General features: G+C 40.7%; 1 protein-coding gene across 4 annotated transcripts in view; it reads right to left on the bottom strand.

Moving 5' to 3' along the window:
* LOC129839983 (CMP-N-acetylneuraminate-beta-galactosamide-alpha-2,3-sialyltransferase 2-like) overlaps nt 1-22,560 on the bottom strand; it is a 60,753-nt gene that overhangs the window by 9,496 nt on the left and 28,697 nt on the right. For all 4 annotated transcript variants that reach the window (XM_055907763.1, XM_055907747.1, XM_055907755.1 and 1 more), the window contains one exon: nt 6,785-7,648. In XM_055907763.1, coding sequence (XP_055763738.1) covers nt 6,785-7,120 — 336 coding nt within the window. In that variant the 5' untranslated portion in view covers nt 7,121-7,648. The remainder of the gene's footprint in view (nt 1-6,784; nt 7,649-22,560) is intronic.

The raw sequence follows: 22,560 nt of genomic DNA, 5'->3' as shown, positions 1-22,560 counted from the left end.
TTATTGAATGGTGGTGAACAGGTCATGCAGTGCAATAAAAAAAGTATTTGCCCCCTTTCAGATTTTCTCTAGTCTTGCATGTTTTTTTTATACTGAATTTAATCATATCTTCAACCAAATCCTAATATTAAATGAAGGGAGACTGAGTGAACAAATAACAAAATGTTGATGCTTATTTCATTTATTTAATAAACACCCAATGTCCCTGTGTGAAAAGTAATAGAGTACCACAGTTTGTGTGTCATAATACCCATAAAACCTAGTGGTCAAACAATGAATAAATTAGCTACATTTCTTTAAATTTATAATTCTGTGAACTGTCTGGTGCAAGTTTTAAATTTTTATTTTTATTTCATTTTTCCGTTATTTTACCAGGTAAGTTGACTGAGAACACGTTCTCATTTGCAGCAACGACCTGGGGAATAGTTACAGGGGAGAGGAAGGGGATGAATGAGCCAATTGTAAACTGGGGATTATTAAATTAATTAAATTGACACAAAACCTGTTAGCAAAGGTGTCAGCGAAAGATGACGTGCAGGAGTTTGCAGGGATTTGTAGTCTTGCATGATGTCTACTTTGATGCTTATTAGAGCACATTGATAAAAGTCACCTTGTCCGAGACAGATAAACAGGGTAAACTTACACAAAACAGTTTCTAAAATTCCCTATGGGAAAAATGAATGGTGGAAAAACGATTGGAACCATTTCCCTGTTTGACTGCTAGGTTTAATGGGTATTATGACACCTCCACTGTTGGTCTCTATAGCCCCCTTACTCTCAATAACTGGTTGTACCACCTTTAGCTGCAACGAAACGCTTCCTGTAGTTGTTGATCAGTCTTTCACATCGTTGTGGAAGAAATTTCACCCACTCAGCGACATTTGTGATTTTTCGAGCAAGAACAGCTCGTTTCAGGTCCTGCCACAACATCTTAATCGGGTTTCGGTCTGGACTTTGACTAGTTCATTCCAAAACTTAAAATTGCTTTTCAGGCTTTCTGTAGAAGTGCTTGTGTGTTTTGGATCATTGTCTTGCTGCATGATCCCGCTGCACTCCACAGTGGCGACCCGTTTTCAGTGCTGTTTTGAGCAACACACTTTTAGGGAAAAGAAAAAGTAATTGAGTTAATAACACTGACACGGTCGCCAGTGTTTCCTCCGACACATTGGTGCGGCTGACTTCCGAGTTAAGTGGGCACTGTGTCAAGAAGAAATGCGGCTTGGCTGAGTTGTGTTTCGGAGGTCGGAGGATGCACGGCTCTCGACCCTCTCCTCTCCTGAGTCCGTACGGGAGTTGCAACGATGAGACAAGACTGTAACTACCAATTGGATACCACGAAAATTGGGGAGAAATTGGGGTAACATTTTATTTTATTTTTTTAAATGTGCCCATCCAAGAAGGCTCAAGGTCATTGGCCACAGAATTACATCAAATCACATATTTACAGTAGCTTTGATTGGACTGATCATGTCAACATTTACTTTCAAAGTCTTAGCTAGCAGTCATCATCAGTTGTCATCAAGTTGACAATCTACTGGCAAATCCTTTTGAAATCCTTGTCATACGAAGAGAAATAATGAAGAGAAATTATAGATAAAACGTATCGGTGCTCATCGGCCATTGTACATAAAGATTACACAACAAGTTGGCAATCGCAAATTCAACAATGAGTCGTTTGGAAGGAATCAGTGGCTAACTGCAAGCGTTACAAAGAAACCACTAACGTTAGCCTGCTATTCAATGGAGTGGTTGTGTTCCCCCCCGCGCCAAGTTCCCACCATAAATTCAGAGAATGCCAGACTTTGATGACAAAATTTGCCCACAAAGGACTGCTGCGCCACCTTCACAAGGTGAGTCCAAAAATATTGTATGTTGCTCCATATGTGATGTAATATGCAAGGGAGAAATCTATTCTGTATCTAAGAAAGCAATACTAAGTATTTATTGTGTAGTAAGCTGTTAGTAGCCCATGTGCCTCACCCTAATAATTTGGTCTATTTTCACCAACGTGGTATTGTAAACACATCGTTCGTGGCCCGGTTTGTGCTTGTTTGGCTACAGCTTTGACAGTGCCACTGATAGTATTGGTGGTGCTTGGCTTGCACGTGCAAATTCAGCACCCACAACATTCTATAATATAATTGCGTTATTTGATGTGTCAAATTAAAAGCGTATTTAACACACCAAATAGTGTTATACAACGTGCATCTTTTTTGACACACAAAGACCCAAACGGCGTTCAATGTACCTCACCCTAATAATTTGGTCTATTTTCACCTCTTAAATTCCACCTACTGTTCTAACTTGGTGGTGCACAAATCGCCTATAACCTGTTTTTGAGAAACGGAATCATTGAATATTGTAAGAGCTTTCATTGTCTGTTTACATGCCCCATTTATTTATCCAACGGTTCTAACTTGTACAGGAAGTCAACTGTAAGAACTGCCCATGTTCAGAATTCTGTCGCTGTAAATTTCAAAGTGCTGAACAAATAGTAATTGACTATGTCCGTCGTTGCTTGCTCATTAATGTCATAGTTTGTACATCTCAATTGTCAGTAGAAACCACATTTGTTTAAGCAAGTCTGTCATTTCAGCTATGTTTTTTTAAAAGGCAGTAAATTAGGCTGAATTAACTGTTTCGATGCCAGACAAGGCTCAGATAAAAGCCAGGTGTAGCAGTGGTAAGGTGTTGAGACTCTACTGTTGGGACAGTTTTATGTAGGCCCTACAGTTTGTGGGCACCATTTGTCACCGGTATAGTGCAATTAATGTATTGTTTAGTGTTGTGTAGTGGCTTTGATGGCATGCATCTCACATTTTTTGTTTGTTTGCCCCACTAAGAAGTACATGCTAACATCGACACTGGCACTTCAGCTCTTGGACGAATGGCCTGACATTCTCCTGTAAAATGATTTGATACAGAGCAGAATTCATGGTTCCTTCAATGATGGCAAGTTGTCCAGGTCCTGAGGCAGCAAAGCATTCCCAAACCATCACACTACCACCACCAATTTCATCCACAGTGATGTGCAGGACTGATCAGTCATTGCAGCTAAAGGTGGTACAACCAGTTGAGTGTAAAGGGGGCAATTATTTTTTCACACATGACCTTGGGTGTTGCATAACATCGTGTATTAAATAAATGTAATTAGTATTGTGTTATTTGTTCATTCGGGTTCCCGTTATCTAATAGTTAGAGAGTAGCAGCGGTGTGAAAGGGGGGGGGGGGGGGGGGGCAGTGGCAATGCAAATAGTCTGGGTAGCCATTTGATTAGGTGTTCAGGGGTCTCATGGCTTGGGGGGGTAGAAGCTGTTTACAAGCCTCTTGGACCTAGACTTGGCGCTCCGGTACCGCTTGTCATGCAGTAGCAGAGAGAACAGTCTATGACTAGGGTGGCTGGTGTCTTTGACAATTTTTTGCATGGTATAGAGGTCCTGGATGGCAGGAAGCTTGGCCCCAGTGATGTACTGGGCCAGTCGCACTACCCCCTGTAGTGCCTTGCGGTCGGAGGCCGAGCAGTTGCCATACCAGGCAGTTATGCAACCAGTCAGGATGCTCTCGATGGTGCAGCTGTAGAACCTTTTGAGGATCTGAGGACCCATGCCAAATCTTTTCAGTCTCCTGAGGGGGAATAGGTTTTGTCATGCCCTCTTCACGACTGTCTTGGTGTGTGTTGTCCACGTTAGTTTATTGGTGATGTGGACACCAAGGAACTTGAAGCCCCATCGATGAGAATGGGGGTGTGCTCTGTCCTCTTTTTCCTGTAGTCCATAGTCATCTCCTTTGTCTCGATCACGTTGAGGGAGAGGTTGTTGTCCTGGCACCACATGGCCAGGTCTCTGACCTCCTCCCTATAGGCTCTCGTCGTTGTCGGTGATCAGGCCTACCACTGTTGTGTCATCGGCAAACTTAATGGTGTTGGAGTCGTGCCTGGCCGTGCAGTCATTAGTGAACAGGGAGTACAGGAGGGGACTGAGCACGCACCCCTGAGGGGCCCCTGTGTTGAGGATCAGCGTGGCGAATGTGTTGTGACCTACCCTTACCACCTGGGGGCGGCACGTCAGGAACTCCAGGATTCAGTTGCAGAGGGAGGTGTTAAATCCCATGGTCCTTAGCTTATTGATGAGCTTTGAGGGCACTATGGTGTTGAAAGCTGAGCTGTAGTCAATGAATAGCATTCTTACATAGGTGTTCCTTTTGTCCAGGTGGGAAAGGGCAGTGTGGAGTGCAATAAAGATTGCATCATCTGTGGATCTGTTGGGGCGGTATGCAAATTGGACTGGGTCTAGGGTCTCTGGAATAATGGTGTTGATGTGAGCCATGTCCAGCCTTTAAAAGCACTTCATGGCTACAGACGTGAGTGCTACGGGTCAGTAGTCGTTTAGGAAGGTTACCTTAGTGTTCATGAGGCACGGGCACTATGGTGGTCTGCTTAAAACATGTTGGTATTACAGACTCGGACAGGGAGAGGTTGAAAATGTCAGTGAAGACACTTGCCAGTTGGTCAGCGCGTGTCCTGGTAATCCGTCTGGCCCTGCGGCCTTGTGAATGTTGACCTGTTTAAAGGTCTTACTCACATCAGCTGCAGAGAGCGTGATCACATAGTCTTCTAGAACAGCTGGTGCTCTCATGCATGTTTTAGTGTTAATTGCCTCGAAGCGAGCATAGAAGTATTTCAGCTCGTCTGGTAGGCTCGTGTGACTGTGCCGCTCTCGGCTGTGCTTCCCCTTGTAGTCTGTAATGGTTTTCAGGCCCTGCCACATCCGACTAGCGTCAGAGCCAGCGTAGTATGATTCGATCTTAGTCCTGTATTGACGCTTTGCCTGTTTGATGGTTCGTCGGAGGGCATAGCGGGATTTCTTATAAGCTTCCGAGTTAGAGTCCCGCTCTTTGAAAGCGGCAGCTATTTCCTTTAGCTCATGTGGATGTTGCCTATAATCCATAGCTTCTGGTTGGGGTATGTACTGTGTCACTGTCACTGTGGGAACGACGTCATCGATGCACTTATTGATGAAGACAATGACAGATGTGGTGTACTCCTCAATGCCATCGGAGGAATCCCGGGAACATATTCCAGTCTGTGCTAGCAAAACAGTCCTGTAGCTTAGCATCTGCTTCATCTGACCACTTTTTTATTGATCTAGTCACGTGCTTCCTGCTTTAATTTTTGCTTGTACGCAGGAATCAGGAGGATAGAATTCTGGTCAGATTTGACAAATGGAGGACGAGGGAGAGCTTTGTATGCTTCTGTGTGTGTGGTGTAAAGGTGTTTTTCCCCCCTCTAGTTACACATTTAACATGCTGATAGAAATTTGGTAAAATGGATTTAAGTTTCCCTGCATTAAAGTTCCCGGCTACTAGGAGTGCCGCCTCTGGGTGAGCGTTTTCTTGTTTGCTTATTGGCGGAATACATCTCATTCTATGCTGTCTTAGTGCCATCCTCTGACTGTGGTGGTATGTAAACAGATACGAATAATACAGATTAAAACTCTAGGTAGGTAGTGTGGTCTACAGCTTATCTTGAGATACTCTACCTCAGGCGAGCAATAGCTCGAAACTTCCTTTCCATGCACTAGCTGTTATTTACAAAAATACATAGTCCGCCACCCCTTGTCTCACCAGATGCCGCTGTTCTATCCTGCCGGTGCAGCGTATAACCAGACAGCTGTATGTTGATATTGTCGTCATTCAGCCACGTCTCCGTGAAGCATAAGATATTACAGTTTTGAATGTCCCGTTGGTAGCTTAATCTTCCGCGTAGGTCATCTATTTTATTGTCCAAAGATTGCACGTTTGCTAGCAGAATGGAAGGAAGTGGGGGTTTATTCGATCGCTTACGAATTCTCAGAAGGCAGCCCGCCCTCCGGACCCTTTTTCTCCGCCTCCTCTTCACGCAAATCATGGGGATCTGGGCCTGTTCCCGAGAAAGCAGTATATCGTTTGCGTCGGCCTCGTCAGACTCGTTAAAGAAAAAAAAGGATTCTGCCAGTCCGTGGAGAGTAATTGCAGTCCTGATGTCCAGAAATTATTTTCTGTCATAAGAGACAGTAGTGGCAACATTATGTACAAAATAAGTAAGAAAAAAAATATTTACAAACAACGCAAATAAATAAACAAAAAAACAATCGGTTTGGGGCATATAAAACGTCTGCCTTCTTCTCCGGTGCCATCTTACCATTTTGTCATCGCCAGACTGACTTTAGTTGCAGTATAACATTAGCTAGCTAGCTAAGATTGAGGGGAGACCTCCAGATTTTAGCTAGCTAACATTAGCATATCTTGCTATTTTTTATGAACTTTGCTAACTAATGACAACATTGCCATCTGTCTAAAGTAAATTTGACAACATGATGATGCTGGTAAAGTTGTTTCCTACGAAATATGTGCCTACTTTAGCAATGTCATAGTATTCCCAAGCCCCTATAATGTAATTTAGACTAAACAGTCATTAGCCCTGGTTTCAAGTCATTAGCCCCCGTTCCACATTTGAGCATCAATATGGCTGCGGCATCTGTAGAACGTTGAAAACAATGGCAACGACACGACTGAGTGACCCATAAATAGTAATACAAATGTATTACATTGTACTGATGTACTAATATTAATGTACAGAACAGATTTTGTTTGGGAAAGTGACAGATTCCTTCATATTTTTTCTTAATTTGTCATATAATTTTCTGCTGTATAATCCTACACCTTTAACAATAAGCTGACAGTTTCTGGCCACATACAGTATATAACCACACTATTTGGCCCCTCTCATCAATAATAAACGTCTTACCAGCCACCACTTCAGGGCCAGGGGGTCCATGTTGTTGTCTCCGTCTGTGAGAAAGGGCTGTTGCTGGGGGTCATAGTGCTGAGCGAACCACTCCGAGACCTCCATGTCCGCTATGCAGGACGGACACCCACATATCCTGTCCGGGCTGGGCACCGTGGCACTCGGTGGAGCCCATGTTCGGTTAACAGCGTGCCCTTGCACAGTCCTGGAGGTGGCATGGATCTCCATCAAAGTCAAAGACAGGATGTTGTTCTTCTGAATGGTGTGGGTGGCAATCATGACAAAAAGAATCCCACCAAACAGAGCAAACAGGCACAACTTCCTCTTGAAGAGCATGACTGGACTGTTTGAGCCAGTGCACTGAGTAAAAGGCAGTCCAGTGTTGATGTCTTGGCACCACTGCTCCGTGAATATACTTTGTCAGTGATTCTGGAGTCGAGGGTAAGAACCAGACACATTCAGCAAATATATCAGGAATCTCCCTGTTGTTCCAGCCAGAGGGAAGGTACACTTCTTAAAATTACTGGCAAGTTATACATGTAACAAACATGCAGAATAATTAGTTGATACCAGAGTTTATAAAGGAAAGAGGGCGTTTGCTGGATCGTGATCTTGGCCTAATGTGTCCTATTTGGCCATGCTGGTCTGCCACAGGAAGAGGAGAGTGAGATTGAGTAAAATACTTTTGTCTGCCGCTTATGAAGAGACACTGCCTTGCCCTGCTCAAGGCGATCGGCGAGGAAATTAAAAATAGAGCCTTCGGTTTCCAAACACCCTGTCTAGACCAAAGAAGGTCCCTCATTGGTTCAACCTCATGTTTCTCTCCAGAGCTCTGGGCTGCATGCGCTGCACAGCTTCCTGCTCCTAGAAGACAAACACATACAGATATCAGCATCTGGAGAAAAAAAAAAGTCAAACCAAGACGCTTAGGTAAGAAATAAGACAGGGAGAGAAATCAATTACTCCAAAAATCACATACTGAACAGTCACCGCAGCCTTTGATTAACTTCTTATGGCTGCATCCCGCTACCGGGATCGATATGACAGCAGCCAGAGAAAGTGCAGGGCGCCAAATTCAAACAACAGAAATCTCATAATTAAAATTCCTCAAACATACGTGTCTTATATCATTTTAAAGGTATTCTTGTCAATCCCACCAAGGTGTCCGATTTCAAATATGCTTTTCAGCGAAAGCACTACAAACGATTATGTTAGGTCACCACCAAACCACAATAAGCACAGCCATTTTTCCAGTGAAAGATAGCAGTCAGAAAAAGCAGAAAGAGATACAATTATCTTCATTAGATGACACTCATAGGACTTCATATTACACAATACATGCATGTTTTGTTTTGATAAAGTTCAAATTTATAACAAAAAATCTGAGTTTACATTGGCGCGTTACATTCACTAGTTCCAAAAACATCAAGTGATTTTGCATAGCCACATCGTTTCAACAGAAATACTCATCATAAATGTAGATGATAATACAAGTTATACACATGGAATTATAAATATACCTCTCCTTAATGCAACCGCTGTGTCAGATTTTTTTTTAAACTTATGGAAAAAGCAACTCATGCAATAATCTGAGACGGAGCTCAGAACATTAGCCAAATTAGCCGCCATGTTGCGGTCAACAGAAACCAGAAAATACATGATAAATGTTACCTTACCTTTGATGAACTTCATCAGAATATAGTCCTAGGAATCCCAGGTCCACAATAAATGCTTGATTTGATCGATAATGTCCGTTATTTATGTACAATTAGCTACTTTGGTTAGCGCCTTTGGTAAACAATTCCAAAGTCACAAAGTGCCTCCACTATAACGTGACGAAATGGCAAAAGTTCCGTAACAGTCAGTAGAAACATGTCAAACGATGTACTGAATCAATCTTTAGAATGTTGTTAACATACATCTTGAATAACGTTCCAACCGGAGAATTAGATTGACTTCAGAAGAGCAGTGGAACGGACGTCCTCCTCATGTGAAGGCGCATGGTGAATGCGTGATCAGCTCGTGGCAGTGATTACTCATTCCTGTCTCCTTCGGGCCCCCCTTCACATTAGTCATCAGACAAAGTTCTGTTGACTGTTGACATCTAGTGGAAGCCGTAGGAAGTGAAAACTCATATGAGTTCTGTTATATGAGTTCTGTCAGAGTGTTTTCTATCCAATATGAATAATAATATGCATATATTAGCAACTGGGACTGAGGAGCAGGCCGTTTAATATGGGCACCTCTGTGCACCTTTCATCCAAGCTACTCAATACTGCCCCTGCAGCCATAAGAAGTTAAACTCCCCATCCATGCAGGGCTCAATACATAATCTTGAAAACGTCAATCAAACTCATACTGTGTGGATGGCCATACTGTGTGAGCCTTCTGTTGTTAGAACCTTTCTCCTGTTGTGGCACAGAAAGATGAAATCTTGCAGCCTCTTTCTTCACATTGAGTTCTCAGAGCACAACACGATCATCTATGGAAAGGAAAACCAGAACAACTTGCCTCTCCGCAGGCAGTAGAAACACAATGACTAAGCCTGAGTGTCCGCTCTGCACACAAGTTCATGAATAAAGTCACACGCTGGCTCTGCATTAATGCATCTCCTATAGATACACTGCCTGCATAAACAGTAGCTACAGCTGTCAGGAAAAACAAATAGAAACCTTCTTGCCTCTGTTAAGAGACCATTAACCATTAAGCAAGGCTTTCAAATTGATGCATGTCAAACATACCAACTCCCGCGGCTCCCATCCAGTGGCTTTGAATCAATACTGAGCCCCCCTTTGGGGCCAGACTCAGTGGTACCAGGGATGCAGAATCACTTGCATTGCAATAAGCCAGCCTGCTGACTTCCCTCACTGGGCTGCTGCTGCCTCTGGAGTCAGACCAAGTTCTGAGCCTGCTCTGGAAGTTGACTTTGCCAGAGCAGCCTGTGCCAGAAGCGTCAGCAGCCTTCTCCAATACTCATAGACCTCATAGGTTGTTTCACAAGTTTGAACATCACATTATGGCAGTTTAGCACAGTACAGTAGTATTATTCAGTAGAGAAGAGTACAGTATGATACAGTAGTCGAATTCAGTAGACTACAGTACATTAGAGTAAAGTAGGGTACAATACAGTACACTAATCTACATTTCCTTATTCTACTGTGTACTCTAATATACTTTACTCTGCTGTGCTCGACTGTACTGTGCAAATCTAAACCAATTATAGACGTCCATGTTTGGGTCAAATATAGGCCGATCTGTACCAGATGTCTATGGACGTTGAAAATCAATGCCGGTGTGGACTGTACCAAAATGGCTGGTCCGGACCAAAAAAAGTCGCCGCCGTCGGTAAATGCTTAGTGTGTTAGGAATATCTCATTTCAAAACAGGCCATCATGAATGATAATTCTTCACGTTTTACCAGTGAAATGTCCAAAGTGCATGTCAATCATTTGATCTCAATCAGTTGCATGGGAATATGCATTTAGATCTTAAACTACTGTTTCGTGAGTGAATAAATGCAGATTGTGCCTTTCTTTGTAAGCCCATTTTGTTTCCATCATCGCATATATCCTGCCTCAGTTTTGGCCGCATGAGAAAAACATTGACAGCTTCAGATAAGAAATGACTGAGGTTTTTTGGTGTAACATATTAGAGGCCTATGGTACAGTACATGCTATTATATTAGGTTTTGTTATGTAAAATACTAATTCATCATTGTGATATTGCGAGACAATGATTCAGCTTTAATCTAACTTTACGAAACAAGCACCATTGTGAGAAGTGATAATCTTCCACTTTTAATAATAATAATAATAAAAATAATGTGATGAGTAGGACTATTAGGTGCAGGCAACAGATCTTGATGAGCGTTATTTTAAGCGATTTGAGCGCTCTTCGAATCGTGGTGCTGAAAGGACAACACCATAACCAAGTGATCACATACAGTGGTTCCTCCTTTAAAAGTTGCGAGCTTATGCCGCGGGACTTAGAGGACTCAGCGTCATGGCTTCATTGCGCCAGACCACCGCAGGGGGGAATAGGGGCACTCATTATGCATTTGGGTCCGAGGTTTTTATATAACCAATCATATTGAGTGGTTCAAATGACGAATTTGACATTATGCCACCCGTCGCTGGTGACTTTCTTCAGCAAAGATGTCTGACAAAACCATTACAGTGGAAGCAAATGTAAGTAATTATAACGTCATAACGAGTCAAGCAAAACATGTACAATTGAGAGGAATATGTTAGTTAATGTAGAGAAACAATTGTGCATATTTTTTTGTCAAAAAGTTAACTTACGAAAATCACTATTTAGCAAGTATTTTTTCAGTCATGTCCAATACCAGGTGTATCAAACTCCATTCTTTGAATGATGCTGTGTCTGCATGTATGTATTACAATTATACACTTCAGTGTTTACCACTCTGCTCCTGGGACATCAATGATTACACATTGTTACTATGCAATAGACTAGAAACATGACTTAAGAAAAGGCTGATTTGTAATTCATATATATATACACACAGAAAAAAACAACTGTACACTACACTTCCTATGCATATCTAACTCCATCTGCATTAATCTGAGGAGGTTCTCCCAGCCATGTGGACGATTGAAAACAGGGCAGCAAAGTTTGTTTGTCACCAGAGCGGTTTAGAGCATATTACTATTTGCTTGTGAATAACCAAACCTTCATACAAACTTGCTATGCTAAATTCTTGACGTACAACCTAAGGTCCTGCCATATCCTGCCAGCACGCCCACAAGCGAGCCACTCCGGTGGAGAACGACGTGTGGAAGAGGGCGAGATGGGAGTAACAATCCAGGATATTTGCTCTGAGACCGGCATAATAATGTAATGAAACAAGCAGGGAGCAGGTTTTGAACCCTCAACATTCTAGCCCAAAGTCCGGCACGCTATCGACTGTGCCCAAATGTATTAATTGGGGTTGGGGCCGATTGTGGCTAAAAACACTATTAATTGGAATCTTTAACAATTTTTCTAGGATGGGCTATTAGCTGAATAGATTATTCAACCTTTACTAAAGAATTGTCTAATAGCCGAGCTAGGTGTGAACCCCCCCAACTTGAGCTAGAAGTGAAACCCCCTCCTCCCCAACAAATAATTTGTACAGTTGAAGTCAAAAGTTTACATACACTTAGGTTGGAGTCAATTAAAACTAATTTTTCAACCACTCCACAAATTTGTTGTTAACAAACTATAGTTTTGGCAAGTCGGTTAGGACATCTACTTTGTGCATGACAAGTAATTTTTCCAACAATTGTTCACAGACAGATTATTTCACTGTATCACAATTCCAGTGGGTCAGAAGTTTACATACACGAAGTTGACTGTGCATTTAAACAGCTTGGAAAATTCCAGAAAATGATGTCATGGCTTTAGCAGCTTCTGCAGGCTAATTGACACAATTTAAGTCAATTGGAAGTGTAGCTGTGGATGTATTTCAAGGCCTACCTTCAAACTCAGTGCCTCTTTGCTTGACATCATGGGAAAACATGGGAAAATCAAAAGAAATCAGCCAAGACCTCAGAAAAAAATTGTAGACCTCCACAAGTCTGGTTCATCCTTGGGAGCAATTTCAAAAACGCCTGAAGGTACCACGTTCATCTGTACAAACAATAGTATGCAAGTATAAACATCATGGGACCATGCAGCCGTCATACCGCTCAGGAAGAAGACGCGTTCGGTCTCCTAGAGATGAACATACTTTGGTGTGAAAAGAGAAAATCAATCCCAGAACAACAGCAAAGGACCTTGTGAAGATGCTGGAGGAAACAGGTACAAAAGTATCTATATCCACAGTAAAACTAGTCCTATATCAACATACCATGAAAGTCCGCTCAGCAAGGAAGAAGCCACTGCTCCAAAATCGCCATAAAAAAGCCAGACTACGGTTTGCAACTGCACATGGGGACAAAGATCGTACTTTTTGGAGAAATAATGACCATTGGCCGTAATGACCATGGTTATGTTTGGAGGAAAAAGGGGGAGGCTTGCATGCAGAAGAACACCATCCCAACCATGAAGCACGGGGGTGGCAGCATCATGTTGTGGGGGTGCTTTCCTGCAGGAGGGACTGGTGAACTTCACAAAATAGATGGCATCATGAGGCAGGAGAATTATGTGGATATATTGAAGCAACATCTCAAGACATCAGTCAGGAAGTTAAAGCATGGTTGCAAATGGGACTTCCAAATGGACAATGACCCCAAGCATACGTCCAAAGTTGTGGCAAAATGGCTGAAGGACAACAAAGTCAAGGTGTTGGAGTGGACATCACAAAGCCCTGACCTCAATCTCATAGAAAATGTGTAGGCAGAACTGAAAACGTGTGTGCGAGCAAGGAGGCCTACAAACCTAACTCAGTTACACCAGCTCTGTCAGGAGGAATGGGCCAACATTCACCCAACTTATTGTGGGAAGCTTGTGGAAGGATACCCGAAACGTTTGACCTAAGTTAAACAATTTAAAGGCAATGCTACCAAATACTAATTGAGTGTACATAAACTTCTGACCCACTGGGAATGTGATGAAAGAAATAAAAGCTGAAATAAATAATTATCTTTATTATTATTCTGACATTTCACATTCTTAAAATAAAGTGGTGGTCCTAACTGACCTAAGACAGGGAATTCTTACTATTCTTACTCTTACATGTCAGGAATTGTGAAAAACTGAGTTTAAATGTATTTGGCTAAGGTGTATGTAAACTTCAGACTTCAAATGTATCTACCTTTCCACATCTACCTACACACAGTTAATGTTCTGATTTTTTATATATATGATTGTAAATAAGAATTTGTTCTTACCTGACTTGCCTAGTTAAATAAAGGTTAAATTTAAAAACAACTGGCGGAAACGCAGCACAATCATTAGGAGGCGAACAGTGGCTGGTGCTGAAAATATAGCTAACTTGTTATGCAAGTGTTGCACACCAACAGATGGAGAAACCCTACACCAGTCGAGCAATTCATTTCAACAATAATCTTTATTTTAATTGGACTTTACAAACAACAAGAGGGCTTATTTGGAGTCTATTTCTTCGGAGCCTAGACCAATATAAAATAACTTAACTGGCTGAGGTAGGCTATGAGGCTTAACAGCCTAATAGAGGTAGGAATTTTTTTATTAGGCCTCCTTACAATTGCAACTGGTCAAAAATGTAGCATCCTACATAAAACAATCATTTAAAGAAAAAAAGTCTGCACGTTCAAACTAAAATAATTAAACGAATAATGAAAAGCGCACATTTGTAAATCCCAAATTCTAAAAGTAATTGGAAAGGGAGATACAAATTACTTGTGACATTGTGGTTACAATAAAGAATGTAAACAAGATGCTGTGTTTTTATTTACAGTAGTGATGGACAACTGGAGGCATTTTGAAAACAGGTTTTCAAACGCTTGTTTTTCACAAGTGTACTGTAGAACGTGTAGCCCATCATGCAAATGTTTCCTATTAGCAGGACAATAGACTTTTTATAGCCCGGCTACTGTAGTGAAAATCCCTCAACTTGCAACGTATTCGATGCGCAAGTACTCTAAAGTGTTCCATTTCTAACTCAAAACAGCAGTACAGTATTTCATAATCAACATCTTTATACTTTTGTTAATAAAATAAGGAGAAAAAATACATTCAAATGCGGATGTTTATTTAAACTACATTTTAGTCGCACTTCCACATGTAAAACCTTGCTGAGATGAGTAGCATTTGTGGAGAGTCAGGCGGCATTGGCGGAGAGTCAGGTGGAGAATGACGCGTTGAAGAGGGCGAGGTATGAAATAATCACAATCCATGCCAGGGACGCCTGTGAGCTCTGGAACTCCATCTCCGACAGGCAGAGTCAACATACGTGGCGTCGTCGGTTCACCCTGACATTTCCATTCCACTTCTGACAACAGACCAACTGCTCACCAGGCACAGCAAGGGCCGCCCGGACCATTATGCTGTTCTTCTATTACAAGGATGTGTAACCGAAGAGATACCACGAGTGGGCACAGAATACAAACTGGGATGGATCCAGAGGCAAATGTGGCTTACCAGTGAACCTCCATATGTTCATCATTAATCTTGTGTCTCAGAAGTTTCTGTCCAACCCAAAAAAGCCTTGAAGACAGAGTTAATGAGTGTTTGAGGTCACTGAGAAAGTCTGGACATGGCCTGCTCTCCCTTATGTAAAGAATTAGTCACTTTCCCATGTTTACTACAGTATGTACTGTAGGCTATGCTTACTTGTCAGACTGCACAGTAGCCTAAAACAAATGCAGGTGGCTTATATCTTCAAAATCTGTTAAATGCTTTATTATTCAAATTTAAAAGCATGTACTTTACAGTACTGTATTTCTTCATCAGCATCTATGCTTTCATTAATAAAATAAAAATACTCTTTCAAAATGCTGATGTTTATTTGGTTATGGATTCATAACAAATTACTATGGGAATAAATATCACTGAATGACAAAAATATTGGAACAAAGTTGTCTAATGAAGGTAAACAAATTGTTGCTTACTGGAAAATACTCTTTCAAAACACACGGTCACGTTGTACAGTGCCATTATGGCTATTAGCAGGGCTATATTTTGGCCATTATAAATATTATTTTGGCCTTCAGATTTAAAAAACAGTGAGGGATTGTAAACAAAATAACCTCCAAAATATCGTTATATATAGCCTTCCGGCTATTTACGTCCATTTCAGCACCGTTTCGCACTGCTCTGAGACAAGCATGGAGAAATGAAAATGTTCAATTATATTCCTTGATATTATTAAGATGTGTTGACTGTATATAAGCAAGTGATGTCTGCTAAGTAATCAAGTTAGAATTATTTATTTCTGGAGAAACCTAAATAACAAACTGGCTTTATTTACAAATTAGTGAGAATTTCTCATCCCATGTTCAAGAATTTCCTTTTTCCTCGCTCACTCTAGGTTAAATATAAACTAAATCTCCAAAACAGTTGCTTTTTAAACAAAGCAATTATTATAATTATTAATTCATTTAGAATGATATAAAAGCCCCTTAGATATTCTCCGATATTCTCACAGATCCTAACAGAAAATGCCTCTTAGATATTAACTTAGAATCTTCCAATCCTCTAAATGTAATTATTGGCGGAGAGTCACGTCATTGGAAAACATATTTTTAGATATATATTGTAGGCCTACCATAGGCGAAATGAGTCTCACTAGTGTTGAGTAATGTGCTGTTAAAAGTGGTGTAGGTCTTATTTATTTAAAGAGCATATTGAAGTTAGAAGCAATAGGATTTGAAGCAAAAGCCTACAACCATTTTAGCTCCGTTTCGTGCTGCTAGACAAGCATGGGGAATTAGACAAGCATGGGGAACTGGTCATGATAAATCAATTGAGATTTTTATTTTCACTTAATCTCCATTTGGGTATTGGTTAGACTAGAATTCGAAAATTAGGGCGCAGAAATGTTATGCTCTTAGTATAGCCTTTATTTAACTAGTCAAATCAGTTAAGAACAAATTCTTATTTACAAGGATAGCCTACACCTTCCTCCCCGTCGGGGAATTGAACCCCGGTCTCCCGCGTGCCCGCATTCTCTAGTACATAAGGGCCTGCTCTCCCTTATGTAAGGAATTAGGCACTTTCCCATGTTTACTACAGTATGTATTGTCGGCTATGTTTACTTGTCAGACTGCACAGTAGCCTAATAAACAAATGCAGGTGGCTTATATCTTATATCTCCTTATATCTTAAAAGCATATACTGTACAGTACTGTATTTCTTCATCAGCATCTTTATGCTTTCTTAATAAAATAATGATTCAAATACTCTTTCAAAATGCAGATGTTGATTTAGTTATGGATCCATAACAAATTACTACGGGAATAAATATCACTGATTTGCAGAAATATTGGAACAAAGTTGTCTAATGGAGGCAAACAATTTAGACTTCCGACCGTCACGTTGTACAGCGCCATATTTTCCATTCCATCCTAACGGAAACCCTGAGGGTTTCGTTTATTGTTTTTCTAAGATTAGAAACATTTGATTAATATTAGAAATATTAATCAAATTAATTAAGCCAAATTTCTTTAGAATCAATCCCATATACTATGTTTTACAAAAAAGGTTTTAAATTCTCTGGTAATGCCAATATGGAAGACTATCAAATGCTTCTCAAAGATGCCCTCTGGTGGTCAAACTAGCACTAACTTGCATTAACAGAAAAAATGGCTGACAAATAACATACCACAGAATGCTGCAGCAGCCTGCAAGGTGTGCTGCAGTACGACGCAACTTTTAAAGGAGGAGCCACAGTATCGTTCTGGGTTCCACTGCACAAGAGGGGGTCCATGGACCTTTATGAACATCAAGGCAGACACTCTGTGAATTTGTATCCTAGATCGCATTGGTGTGATAAGGTTCATGTGGTGGATGTTTGTCTGCATACGCAATTACATTTCTGTAAGCTAAGTACTCGGACAATTGGGCGAGTTCAAGTGCGTCGTACATGAGCCCCAAGTCCATAACAAACTGTTTTGAGGACAGCCGTTTTAGCAGCCCCTGGGAGTTCCGTCTGTGGCAGTTCTTGCTACGTCGGATTTGGACCGCTCAAAGTCAACGGGCCTCTGCACATGCCTACTGTTATTCATCATTCACGGCACCACCAGAGAGAGAGAAGACAAGTAAACTGTGGTTTCTTCCCTACCTATAGGCTCCTATAGCCTACATATTTACTTAGTTTCTCATTCTACTGTTTTTATGACATTTTTGTGGTAATTAAATATAATTTAAGATGTATAAGAATACATTTTCCAGAAATATTTTACCAGCTCTGTGTATTCTCTAATTGAAAAAACTGAGGGAGCGCTGCTCCCCCGCACTACTGAAGCACTACATCCCTGCTCCCCACCTAGCCTCTGGCTGCCAGGCTAAAGCGGGGTTGCAGGGATAATTCGCAGAGATCAGCTGATCCTCAGCTGATGCAGTGGAAGAGTTCTGTTAGATGAGATCATATCGGTGCATGTCAGTCCTCTCTGGTCCTGCTGGAGACCAAACTGCTGGAGATCTTATCCTCAGAAGAGCGCAGCAAAAGTAACCCAGTCAGCAAACCGGCAGGCCCAGGCCGACACACTTCACAGGAGGTTGGTGGCACCTTAATTGGGGAGAATGGGCTAGTGGTAATGACTGGAGTGGAATTGTAACAAATACATCAAACAAATGGTTTCCTGGTGTTTGATGCCATTCCATTTGCTCCATTCCGGACGTTATTATGAGCCTTTCTCCCTTCAGCAGCCTCCTGTACTTCACATTCATTATGCAATCAAATGAAGGCAGGAAACCCTAAATTACAGGGCAAGACAAAACACCCACATGGGGATACACAGGGCATCACAGCAGTCTGCTATTTATGTGCCCAGGAATATACACGTATGCTTAAAAGCAGTAGCTACTACTAGATTATAGGATATTAAAAAAATACTGTATACAATTCTGATTATCCCTAATCTGCAAAAGTGTGCTTATTTTGCAGACTATGTTGGAGTGGCAGCTATCATACAAATTTGTGTTTTGATCTGTTCCACAGAAAAGCAGATATGGGGAACGTTTTTCTCAGTCTAACAATGCTTGTGATAACTAAGCACTAAGTTCCCAGTGTAGGGTAACGTGTCTGGTGCGTAGTTATCAACAGTACAGATCTGCAAAACTTAATCTAGGCTTCTTTTGCAGTTGTTATCAGGGCAGGATTAAGAAATCATAGGCCCTTCCTGGCACACCATCATTTTCTGTAAACAAATCTGTACACCAAGATGCAATTCGATGGATGGTCAAGTTACTGTTGAAGAAAAAGGGCCTTTATAAAAAAGCCATAATAACATTTGCCATGTGGCAAAGGCTACAGTTGAGCAGAGGCGATTTTATGATTTCCACACATGGGGAACATTTGTTAGCATGGTCATATATTTTTTTTTTGCCTTTAAAAACACATTCCATGCAATTCTACATCATTAACATGAAAGAAGACATTAGCTGAATCTTTTTTAATACCACAAATGGCCAACATTTTGACACTGATGAACTGAGATCAAGCTGGTCTTGAATTCAAACAAACAATAGCCCATGCCAATGAAGCCCATTCTTGTGGGAAGCTGCTATAGACCACAAAGTGCTAACAGTATCTGGAAAACGTGTGAAATGCTTGATAATGTATGTGATATCAACAGAGAGGTATCCTTTCTGGGTGATTCAAATATTGACTGGCTTTCATCAAGCTGCCCACTCAAGAAAAAGCTTCAAATGAACTCGTGCCTGCAACCTGATTCAGGTTGATCAGTCAACCTACCAGGGTAACCTGATCAGTCAACCTACCACGGTAATTACAAACTGCACAGGAATGAAATCATCAACCTATATTGAGCACATTTTTAGTAATGCTGCAGCAATTTGCTTTAAATCAGTATCCAAATCCATCAGATGTAGTGATCACAATTTGGTAGCTATATCTAGGAAAACCAAAGTTCCAAAGGATGGGTCATACAATAAGTTTTGTAGTGATTCCTATGTTGTTGATATAAAGAATGTGTTGGTCTGTGGTGTGTAATGACCAACCAGATGCTGCACATGACACATTTATGAAATTGATTCCAGTTACTAATAAGAAAATTTAAGAAAATTTACTCATCAATCCCCATGGATTGCCTCATCCCCATGAAAGGGATGAGGCAAAAGGAATGGCAAATAAGTCTGTCTGTACAACCGATTGGTAAACGTACTGCAAATTGAGAAATCAATTGACTAAACTGAATAAAAAGAAGAAGAAACTATACTATGAAACAAAGATAAATTATATAAAGATTGATAGTAAAAAGCTTTGGAGCACCTTAAATTACATTTTGGGCAAAAAGGCTGACTCAGCTCCAGCATTCATTGAATCCGATGGCTCATTCATCCCAAAACCCACTGATATTACCAATTACTTTAAATGATTTTTTAATTGGCAAGATTAGGTGGATTGGGAAATCAAATGGAACCCTGTTTACAACTCTGTATAGAAAAGAAACAGACAGAAATACTCTATTACAGGGTGACAGCTTCCGCCATTAAAAAGAGGACTTCCAAGAAGCCAATTTTTTAGACTGCGCCGTATATACCACTCCACAGAGGATTATCTAGAAAAAGCAGTGGAGATGCGCATGAGGTTTCTAAAAAGAGGCTATTCGTCACAATGTGTGGATGAAGCTCATAATTTGGCATTGGGAAAAACATGAGATGAACTGCTACAAAAAAGACCCGCTAAAGCCAAAGAACACTCCGTAATGTTCACAACTACATATACTTTGAATTCGCGAAAAGTGGGAGGTGTGGTCAAGAAACAGTGGCATATTTTATCATCGGACCCAGCTTTGCCGGCTGAATTTAAATATCCACCACTTATTGTGTATAGGAGAAGTCGCAATTTACGCGATAAATTGGTTCATGCCAACTACAAAAGAAAATTAGCCAAGCTCTTATATGCCCTCTACCAAATGGTAGCTATAAATGCAGAGGATGCGCACAGTGCAACAATATGATGAAGTGTGAATATTTCTGCCACCCACACACAGGAAAACGGTTCCAAATAAATTACATTATTACGTGTTCCACCACCCATGTTATTCACATTATTAAATGTCCATGTGGGCTCTGTTATGTCGGTAAAACCACCCGCTCTCTCAAACAGAGAATTAGTGAACATAAAAGTTTGATCAGGAGAAACGACAGGGATTATCCAGTCGCTGTACATTTCAATGACCTGAACCATGACATTTCCACCTTTAGATTTTGTGGCATAGAGAAAGTTAAGATATCAGACAGGGGAGGAGATATTAATAATACTCTGAGTAAAAGAGAATTTTGGGGATTTTCACCCTCCAGACATTATTTCCTAAAGGACTTAATGATGAAATGCCTATGTATGTTATGTTGTGAATTTGAACATGAAATATGCCTCTTGTAGATTATTTTGACGTTTTTCGTACGATGTACCCAATGACTAATAAAAACTTACTATGTCCTCATTGAGATTTTACAGACATGTTCAATACGCCTTATTTATACACTTTTGTAATATTTATGAAATGCATATTGTTATATTTGGTAGCACTTATTTGTTTTTCCTTTGCCTCCAACCCCCTTTGATGTGTAGAACGGATGTGGGTGGGGCCAGGTCTACATAAGGGTGCAAATTTTTAAAAAATCACAAAAGCTCTGACGAAGGCCGTGTGGCCGATAAGTAAGCTTATTAAATATCGGTGATACTATCAAGAGCAGTGTGTGGTTTCCTTTTTCCTTCAATTGGCAAGATTAGCAAATTTAGGCATGACATGACAGCAACAAACGCTGACGCTACACATCCAAGTATAACTGATCAAATTAAGAAAGACAAGCATTGTAATTTTGAATTCCGTAAAGTGAGTGTGGAAGAGGTGAAAAAATTGTCTATGGACAATCACAAGCCACTCTTATTTGCCATATATTCAATCTAAGCCTACTAGAATGTGTGTGCCCTCAGGCATAGAGGGAAGCAGAAGTTATTCTGCTACCCAAGTATAGTAAAGCCCCATTTACTGGCTCAAAAAGCCAACAAATCAGCCTGTTACCAACCCTTACTAAACCAGATACAATGCAATTTTACTTAAACAAATTGACAACAGACTTTCAGCATGCTTATAGGGAAGGACATTCAACAAGCATGGCACTTACACAAATGACTGATGATTAGCTGAGAGAGAAATATTTTGTTAGAGTTCAGTGAGGTTTTTGACATTATCAATCATAGTCTGCTGATGGAAAAACGTATGTGTTATGACTTTACACCCCCTGCTATATTGTGGATAAAGAGTTACCTGTAACAGAACACAGAGGGTGTTCTTTAATCTCTCTGGTACAAGAGACAACAGCCAGTGAAATTGCAGTGCGCCAAATTCAAAATAACAGAAATCCCATAATTAAAATTCCTCAAACATACAAGTATTAACCACCATTTTAAAGATAAACTTCTTGTAAATCCAACCACAGCGTCCGATTTCAAAAAGGCATTACTGCGAAAGTACACCATGCGATTATGTTAGGTCAGCACCTAGTCACAGAACCATACAGCTATCTTTCCAGCCAAAGAGAGGAGTCACAAAAAGCAGAAAGAGATAAAATTAATCTCTAACCTTCGATGATCTTCATCAGATGGCACTAATTGGACTTCATGTTAGACAATAAATGTTCGTTTTGTTTGATAATGACCCTCTTTATGACCAAATACCTCCTTTTCGTTTGCGCGTTTTGTCCAGTAATAAAACGGGCGTGCACTAATTCCAGACGAAAAAAAGTACAATAAAAGTTAGTAGAAACATGCCAAACGATGTTTAAAATCAATCCTCCGGTTGTTTTTGTCATAAATAATAAATAATATTTCAACCGGACAAAAGCTTCAATATGAAAGGAGAAACAAGAAAGGTGCGTTCCCGATCAGGGCGCATGGCTGATGAATGGAAATTTCCACGAGCCACTGATTGAAAGTGCTGTATCTCCCTCATTTTTCAGAGTAAAAGCCTGAAACAATGCCTAAAGACTGGCCACATGTAGAGGAAGACACGGAGCTCGTGAACTGGGTTCTAAGTCTTTGTATGGTGGATAGGCTTTCAAAATAATAGTACTTCCTGGTTGGATTTTCCTTGGGTTTTCACCTGCCATATCAGTTCTGTTATACTCACATTATATTAACAGTTTTGGAAACTTTAGAGTGT

The sequence above is a fragment of the Salvelinus fontinalis genome, chromosome 3 (assembly GCF_029448725.1).
Source record: "Salvelinus fontinalis isolate EN_2023a chromosome 3, ASM2944872v1, whole genome shotgun sequence".
Taxonomy (NCBI): Eukaryota; Metazoa; Chordata; class Actinopteri; order Salmoniformes; family Salmonidae; genus Salvelinus; species Salvelinus fontinalis.
This window is presented reverse-complemented; position numbering and strand designations above follow the sequence as displayed.